Here is a 9,390-nt window from a genome sequence, read left to right as displayed (position 1 = left end):
AATGAAAAGGGCCCCAGAGAATCCTAAAATAAAGGAGACAAATAAAGGAGACACTTTTGGGGGCGTTTATTGGAAACTGCTATACTTAAAGTGTTTACTACAGAGGGCAGGCAGGTCCCCGCCGGGCCCCAGCTTCAGAGGCACGTCCCTGGAGGGGAGATGGCGCTGGCAGGGGATGTGGACCCCGTCAGGCTGCTCACTGAGCAGCTGCTGTCCATTCCAAATCTTGCTTCATTGCCGCTGTGCACATCACTGCCAGGAGCAGGCCTCAGGGCCTCCCTGGGGAAGGACACAGGGCCTTCCTGCAGCTCAGGCTTCCTGCCAGCTCAGGGTGGCCCAGTCATCCTCATTATCATTCATCACAGACTTCCTTTCGCCTGCCAGAGGCTTTCCCAACTTAGAGCTTAAAAGCACCAGCAGGAGTAAAAGCAAGGAATGTTCTTATTAATATAAATCCACAGCAAAAATGACTCGAGAACTGGGTGTTCCCCCGGGTTGGTAGGTATCTGAGAATGTCCCTGCATTCTTCATCCGTACGGGCTTGAATGGGTAGTGCTGCTGAAGGTGCCAGATGTCTGAGTGTTCAGGACTGACGTTTCTGAGAACCGATGGGGGTGATCTCGGGGCAGAATTGGAGCCTAGAGGAACACAGGCAGGGGACATGGAGGGGGGAACTGGCTGAATCCTGAGGTCACTCCCAAAAGGAGGGGAACACTACTTTCAGAAGCAGTAGCAGGAGGGGCTGTGCGGAGGCTCTGCTCACGGGGCCAGGGTGTTTGGGGTGAAGGAGGTGGCCCCCTCTGGCTGTTTCGGGTTACTGTTTGGGCAGAGCAAAGTCCCAGGCAGTTTCCTGCGCACACTTCCACATGGCCTGCATGAGGCGGGTGAAGCCCATGTCTTTGGGCTTCTCCAGGCCTCTCATCAGCCGCTGCTTCATGATGGACACAAATTCCTTGTTGCTCAGCTCCCCATTGCCTAGAGGAAGAGGCAAACACAACAGGGTAAGCGGAGGCCTTGTAACAAAAGACTGAGAAAATCCCACTGTTCACACAATGCGGGCAGTAAAGCCCAGTGGTCTCTCACAGCCAAATTTGATTCTCTTGGCTTAAAATGAACTGGTTTGCTCCTTCTGTTATGTTTGTGTGCAACTATGACAGTGCAGTGTGACAAAAGTTGAACAAGAATATATGTCAGGTCCTGTGCTAGGTGTTGTGAATTAGGGGATGAATCAGGCTCTGTCCCTTGACACACTTCCAGGCTGTGGGAGAGATGAGTCCATGCCCTCGGCCGTGCAGTCATGCCAGCAGGTGAACGGGAAGTGCCGTGGGGCACAGAGGAAGAATCTCTACCCCAGGCTGGAGCTGGTGGAGCAGGGCAGTCAAGGTTTTCTGGGGGCGACTCTGAAGTTGAATTCCAAAGGAAGAACAAGATAGAGAGTGAAGGAGAGTGAGATGGAAGACATACCAGGTAGTGGTAGTGATAGGGGTTTAAGACTTGGGAAAATTTAGCTTAAGGTAAATAGTCATAAATCTAGTAAGTAATGTGTATGTTAAGTTTTTGTTTCAGTAACTACACATAAGGCCCATCCTGGCACCTGGGATTCAGCAGTTGACCTCCTGGGGCACTGGCTGGAGATTACCTCAGTCTGGAAATGTCTGTACCAGGAAAAAGCAAGGGACTACCCTTCCCCCTTGGAGGCAACTGTTGAATTTCAAAGGCTTTTGCTGACACCTTGTTTGCCCTCCCCCAACCCCTTTATAAAAGATCTGGCTGGGAAAGAAAGAGCAAGATGGTTTGTTAGGGTATGAACCCGCCATCTTCTCGGATAGCCGGCCATCTGAATAAAGCGCCTATAAAAGATTCAATCACTGTCATTGCTTATTGGATTTGGTAGTGACAGGCAGCCTGAACGCCAGTGTGTTTTCCGGTTACAGTAGTAGCGTCAGCAAAGGTGTCGGCAGGGGGCAGCACTGCTGATGGAGAACTACAAGTAGTTAGTACTGCTGGACTCATGGAGGAGGGGCGTGGCCAGGGAACTAATGAGGCAGGCAGGAGAAAGGTCCCAAGGGTCTTGTTAAAGGGTCTGCACTTTATCTTCTAGGTGGTGGAGCACCAGGAAAGACTGGAAGCAGGAGAGAGAGATGTGGTTAGATTTCCATTTGGACAGATTCCTCTGGATGGATACATGGGGATGGGACCACAGAGTGGCAAGACTAGAGTGTGGGAGCCAATGAGGAGACTACTACGATAGTCTGGCTGAGAGATGAGGGCTTTTCACTGTGAAAACCAAAGCTGTAATCTGACTCTGGACTGAGCCCATTTCCACACAGATTCCCATTCCACTATCTTCAATGGCAGACTCTCAGGTCTGGAAGAGAACTTGGAGAGCATCTGGTTTAACCCAAGGTCACCTTTCAAGTCACACGGAACAGTGTCGATTCCAATAGTAGAAGGCAGCCCTGACTGGTGTGCTCAGTGGGTTGGGCATCATTCTGCAAACCTAAGGCTGCTGGTTCGATTCCCAGTCACGGCACATGCCTGGGTTATGGGCCAGGTGCCAGATTGGGAGTGTGCAAAAGGCAACTGATTGATGTTTCTCTCCCTTTCTCCCTCCCTCCCTTCTCCTCACTCCAAAAATAAATAATAGTAGGAGGCAGTTACCCTTTGACTAGATGCCTATGACTAATGCCTGCTGACTGAATGGCAACCATTACTGGTGGTGATAAGGCAACGGGAGACCAGAAACCAGACCTCTCCACTATTGATCAGTCTGGGAGGAGAGTGGAAAGAGGGAATAAATAAATGGTTTACTTTTGTAGACAGTGCCTGGAAACCTGAAACTAGCCCATGCTTTCTGGCTGGAGAGAACTGCAGCCTCAGAGAAACCTCACAGCAAGACTAAACAAACAAAAAGAGGTTAAACTAGCCTGAGGTACCAGTCAGGAAAGGGGCTGCCCTGGGGGGTGCAAGCGACTACAGGGCAGCACCAGGGGGCTCATGGTCCAGGTGATGTGATGCTTCTGGATAATGGTGGTTACACAGGTGCGCTCAGCTTCTAAATGATCAGTGTGTATACTTATGATATTTGTAGTTTTCTGAATGTATTTATACTTCAATATAAAAAGTTTAAAAGTAGCCTGGCTGGGCTGAAGCAATCAATAATATGGCTTACTAAAAATGTAATTAAAAGGACAAAAAAGTCTAAACAAGATTCTTAATATTTTGTATATAAAAAGAAGCTTAAGGTGAAAAAATCTAAGGTCATTTTTTATAAGAGTAAAACTGATTTGTTATTATTATTTTATCCTTCCTGAGGACATTTTTTTTCATTGCTTTTAGAGACAAAGAAAGGGAGAGAGAGAGAAACATCTATTTGTGGTCTTTTTGTATCAGGGAGTGAACTTGCAACCTAGGTGTGTGCCCTGACTGGCACTGAACCAGCGACCTTTCGATGTCTGGGACGATGCTCCAGCTGAGCCACACCAACCAGGGGAAAACCTGAGGTCATTTCACTCAAACTACAGTGGGGTTTGTGTCCTGCTTCCCTAAGGCCACAGCTGACTGGCCTGAACGGCTTCTGTCACTGGCAACCCAGGTGTGTGGCTGCGAGTCCTGTGTGTGCCTGTGTGAACAGCAGCCCCACTCTCAACTCTGCGGTGGAGAAGCCTGTTTGAAAGTCACAGTTCTCTCTGTACCATTTTACTTTAAATAAATTCTACTGTTACAAACCAAAAAAAAAAAAAAAAAAAAAAGAAAGTCACAGTTCTCTGTCCTCTGACGTTTTAACCTAAGAGTGGAAATAAAGATGACTTTTTACTTTACTTTTTTATTTTTCTATTGCAGTTGATATTCAGTATTATTTTATATTAGTTTTGGGTGTACAGCATAGTGGTTAGATAATTATATAATTTGCAGAAAATAAGCCCCAGAGATGTTAAATGATTTTCTAAAGGTGATTCAAGCAGATATTGACAGAGCCTGCTTCTAAAAGCCTGGAAAATCAAATATAATTTCCCAGGCCCTCCTAGGAGAAGAGGGGAACTGTGAGGCTGGTGGTTTTTATTCCTGTATTCATTTCACAGACCAGATCTAGGATATTGGCTTCAAAAATGATAAAAAGAAATGTTTTTTTTGAAAACACTCTAACCATCTAAATGTAATTAGAATTAAAAAAATCTGGAGAGGTTAATCTCTCTATAGCAGTATTTTTCCTCAGAAGTCTCTTTGATGAGGAAAATGTTTTTTTTTTAAATCTGTGCTAAGCAATATAGTAGCCATTGGCCACGTGTGGCTACTGAGCACTTAAAATGTGGCTAAAGACAACAAAGAACTGAGTCTTAAAGTGTATTTAATTTTAGCTAATTTTAATTAAAAAGTCGACATATAACACTAGTGGTATCCCCATGTGTCATAATGGGCAGGGCAGCCCACAGAAGGAGCTACCCCTGCCTGAGGACGAGGCCATTTCCTTGTCCTAATCCTGGGGCTTTCTTTGACTCACGGACCTTGGCTGTGGGTGCAGGCGGCAGATTTAAATGACTCAAGCTCAGCTTAATAACTTCAGTTAATGAATGGCTGTTACGTGCAAAGTCCTATCCGAGGTTTACGGGGAGGGGTGTCCAAAGGTAAACAGGATGTGTAACTATCCTTAAGAAGTTTAGGATTTGGTAGGGAAGTGAGGCCGCATATGCAGAGGTGGAGTGTAACATGTAGTAACGTGGACACATTGAACCAAGTGAAGAAATGAAAAAAACAAAAACCCCCCCCAGAGTTATTCATTCTCCTGGGACCAAAACGGGAGGTTTCACATAAGCAGAAGCTTTTGAGCTGGTTCTTGAATTCCCGAGCCTCGCTTCCGGGAGGCAGATAAACAGTGAGTCCTGGCTGTGAGCAGAGCGAGGGCACTATAGCACTGAGGGAGGAGGCACAGCTTTGACTCAGATCCCGGTTTACCACCCGCTACTGCCTTTGTGATCCTGGGGAAATGACCAACTCTCTGAGTCTCAGCTTCCTTACCTGCAAAATGTGGTTAAAAACAATGTCTATGTCAGAGGACTAAAGGAGCAGCTTGGCACAGTAAGCACTGAAAAAAGTGTGAGCCTCCATTGTGAATATTAGTATTATTATGAGGTCAGCTGACATAGCCGAGAAATAACGCCAGACAGGGCCAAGATCTCCTGGCGGGCGCAGTGCTGGCTCCCAGACACAACGCCGGCTGCAGGCTGAAACGCCCCGAGGGAGTGCGAATGCCCGCGAGGGCCCTGGGGGCGGACAGCAGCAGCGTCTTCTTCCTGGAGACACTCAAATACTCGAGTGCTCCTGATCTACTAAGCAGGAAGCTGGGTCCAATATTTTTGTTTCCTTTTTTTTTTTTTAAGCTTTTATATCTGAGTTTCTTTCTTTAACTTTAAAACATGACTATAGTTGAATTGTTTCCATTTTTAAAGTCCTTATGGTCATAAATTAATTCAGACCTACAGGCAAATTGAAATTACAAGAAGAAATGGCAAACACAAATCAGGCCAGGGGTTACATCTCTCAGTGTCATGATGCTGAGGACCGAGCTACTGATGTGGGAAAGGGGCGGGCTGCAGAGGTATGGGCTACATCACTGCCGCCTGCAAGGCTCCAGGATAAATGAGGTCTGCTTCCAGGGAGGTGAGGCGGGGTTTCCCGCCTGACTCCGGGGCACACTCACCATCACAGTCAAAGAGCGCAAACACCACATCACACACGTGGTCTGAAAGTTCCACTTTAGCCACTGTCCTGGCCACCTGCTGCATGGTCACTGAAAGAAGAAAGACACTAAATTAGTACAGCAGAGGGACTTGCATTTTGCTTTCTCTAAATGAGGGGGATAAAACTACTCAGTGATAATAAAGAGTTTTCAACTGTATTTAAGTCATATTTAAGAAAGTGGTAACTTAGTTTTTAATCCATAACTCACTGGAAAGAACATGATAACAAAAAGTAAAGGAAATAACCATGCAGCGGAAAGAATGGGAAATGGGGAATAAGGAGGCTCGTCTTGGTACACTAAGGCTTCATCCTTCAGTTACTGATTGACAGCTAAGCACCTGCAGGGGTGAGCGTCTTGCCCCTCCTCCCTACAGGTTTTCCACCGGCCACTTGGTCCTCTCTAACTACGCCCCTTGAGATGAGCAGTGGCCCCACCCCACTGGTTCGGGATGCAGCCGTTTTTGTTTGTCTTTTCTGTCCTAAGCAAAAAAATCTCTTCCCTCTTGCCATTTTCTCTTTCTCTGACATTTACTGTTAAACACTAGCAATCATGTGAGAATCGTGTTCTCAGGAAAAATAAGCCAGGAAGGACTAGGCAATTTCCACTGTCTTTTCTCCCATTTATTGTTATCCAGCTATACCTATAAGTTTTATATATAGTCACTGAAAGAAGACCATATTACATTTTAAAGTTGTAAATGATAAAATTTATAATTTTATATGTATACAATGATAAATTATGTTATTGCTTACAGACACATTCTTAAGTCAGGTAAAACTCAGAGAAGAAAAGGTACTTTGTACTTATACAGAAGCAGTGTGAACTTAAACTGGAGTCTGTGTGCCTTCTCTGCTTATTTAATTCCTATAAATAACTTCAGCTCTTTCCTGTCTCTTTTTTCTACATCGGATCTTTCACTTCACCTCGCTCACCTGCATATATTCAGTGCCCCCAAGGTCGGCAGATACAAATACCAGAACAAGGCGGAGGAGCAAGGTGATGCAGTAGGAAAGTCATGCTTGAAGTCACGAGACCCGAGCTCTAGTTCTGGCTCCTCCACCAATACTCTGTGTGAGCCTGGCCAGGCAGCTTGATCTATTTAGGTTTAATTTTCTCATTCAGGTGAGGGGATGCCACAAGATACCTGCTGACGTGGTTCAGTAGTGCAAAAACAGTTTATTGGTGTTCTCTAGAATCTAAGGGTGGGGATGGGGGTGGAGGTATGCAAAAATAGCTGAGGCTCTTGTATGGTAAAGGGTGGGAAGAAAGTAACACTGGCCACAAACTGGGCTACGCTTTGGTGTTCAAAGCCTCTGGCTGGAGGGGGACGAGGCTGCCTGGAAGACGGGAAGAGCCAGTTTCCTTTGCCTGCAGCTTAGGGATACTGTTCATACTTCCCTTCCTCCCGGGGGTGAGCTAGGGTGAAGGAGGAATCCATGTCCCTTGGGAAACAAGACTTAAGCAGAAAGTACTGTTCGGTGGATGTTCGTGAGATGTGGTTAACTGCTGAGAGGGGACCTGGGCATGCACACAGCCTGCAGAAGTTCCAGGGCTCAAAACTCAGTCTCGTGGGTCTAGACACTTGATTTTCTCAGCCAGCCTAGGGAGGGCTGATTCTTGGTAACTGCACTGTCCAGGGAAGGAACCGAAATCAGAAGGCAAATTTATAATGGAAAGGGTAACTAGTTAGAGAACTAAAATGGTGACAGCTGGTTATTATATTTCTCAGTTGGAAAATACACTGAGGAAACCCAATTCACCTCAGAGGGTTGCGCAGTGAAAACCAAATCAGATCAGAAGAAACTGGATGGCCCCAGAGAAGATGGCCCTTTCCTCTAAACAAACCATTAACTCAAACAATATCCAAAGATGTCAGTGAGAGCTCTTGAGAATTGTTAGTGAAAACTCAAGAAAGTAGTATTAAGTGGTTGTAGAACAGGGACCTCTGGAGATAACCAGCAGGAATGCCTCATTACAAATGCCACCTTTTGACAGCACAGTTATGGGTGATTTTCCATCTCATGTGGAGGGCTCTCACACTATTTGTGCTAAAGGAGGAACTATCGGGCCTGCTAAGTCAAATGTAATTTGTAATTCAAATCACTGGGACGTTACCAGCCAGCAAAGAGCCTAGTGGGCGTGCCCTTCCACAGTCGGAGATCCTCCGGCCCTCAGGATATGAATCAGAGCACAGGAGGAGACAAACACTTAAACTAGCTGGTGAGCTGTCAAGCCGGGAGTGTTTGGAACCAGGGGGATGACAGCAGATTACAAGCCAAGTGCTTGCTTGACAGCTGGTCCTGAGAGCTGGCTCATTCATATTTGCGTCCACATCCCTGAATCAATCGCGAAGTCATAATTAAATCAGAGTGAGCAGAACAACTCTCCTCCTTCCCTTCAGATATTGACCTCCCCATGAAGACCAGTTGTTGTACTGGAATGTGGGCCTCTCCTATTTGATGATGCTAATTGATTGGTGGCTGAAATTCTAGTTTCTGATCTGAAAGATGTCTACGTGGAGCATCAGGTCACCCTGGAGAAGGCCTAGGTTTCCAAGAAGTATGAGTTCCTTTGGTACAAATCTGGTCCAGCTGCCTGAATAATAGGTGGACTTGAGACTGGGTGATTTCTACCAGACTGAGATAGGAAAGAATTTGAAGAAGCAGGCCCAACTGGCACTCCAAAACGCGGTGCCATCTGGCCTTTTGGAAAGTCCAAGCAGAATCTGAGTCGTGCCAGGTTCCCAATTTACTCTCTGGCATGGTCCGGGACTGGACAGTTCATCAGCAGAAAGGAACACATGCTGAGTTGTGTGACTATAATGTCAGAAGCTATATTACATAAAATTATCTATTTACCACAACAGCCAAACAGAAGAAGGGAGAGTTCTGAAGTGACAAGAGCTGAAATGGCCACATGGAATCGGAGAATCTTAGAACCGGAAGAGACCTCAGAGGACATGTGAAATCCAGAGAAGTTAAATTACTTGCCCAGGGTTGCAAAGCGAGCTGGTCGCAGCTGGGTCTAGAGTCTAGATCTCCTGGCCTCCAGCCCAGTGATCTTTCCCTGTACACACTGGGTCCACTTGATCCCTCATATGGACAATACTATTCTCCTCCATGACTCTATTACCCTAGACAAGAGAAAGGGCTCAGACGAAAGAAAAGCCAAACTGGGAAACACTCGATGCTTGTGTGGAGGGAAGAACAGCTGGGGCGGTGAGGAGGCAGCACTACAGTCTGACCACAGATCTATACAATAGAAGACATGAGCATTCCCTTGGAGCGTACTGAAAATTACAGGGACAACTTAAAAGGTTTATTGAACTGCAACACAATGAAAAGCATATGAAACAAAGGTGGCCCCGGGAGCTTCTCCCCACAGCTGCCGCGGATGCACAGACACAGCTATGGACAGCGAGGCCCAGTCTGGAGCTGCCTGGCTCTTCCGACTGCAAAGGTGTTTGGAAAGGTGACAGCCGAGTCAGGCTGGCAGTCTCTAGCTGTGTGGCCATGTGATTACTCCTGTCTCCCTGGACTGCGGTGGAGAGATCAAAAGCTGGCTTGTGACTGCCAAGGTTACGTGAAGAGAGACATTTCTGCTTCAGCCCTGGAAAGGCTTATGAGGCAGATGTCCTGGTTTCTTCAGTC

General features: G+C 46.5%; 1 protein-coding gene across 4 annotated transcripts in view; it reads right to left on the bottom strand.

Annotated features, from left to right (window-relative positions):
- Positions 1-245: 245 nt before the first annotated feature.
- The window catches only part of MICU1 (mitochondrial calcium uptake 1), a 235,893-nt gene continuing 226,748 nt past the window's right edge, over positions 246-9,390 (bottom strand). For all 4 annotated transcript variants that reach the window (XM_028512754.2, XM_028512756.2, XM_028512757.2 and 1 more), the window contains 2 exons: positions 5,699-5,788; positions 246-975 (listed from right to left, as the gene is read on the bottom strand). In XM_028512754.2, coding sequence (XP_028368555.1) covers positions 815-975; positions 5,699-5,788 — 251 coding nt within the window. In that variant the 3' untranslated portion in view covers positions 246-814. The remainder of the gene's footprint in view (positions 976-5,698; positions 5,789-9,390) is intronic.

The sequence above is a fragment of the Phyllostomus discolor genome, chromosome 5 (assembly GCF_004126475.2).
Source record: "Phyllostomus discolor isolate MPI-MPIP mPhyDis1 chromosome 5, mPhyDis1.pri.v3, whole genome shotgun sequence".
NCBI lineage: Eukaryota > Metazoa > Chordata > Mammalia > Chiroptera > Phyllostomidae > Phyllostomus > Phyllostomus discolor.
This window is presented reverse-complemented; position numbering and strand designations above follow the sequence as displayed.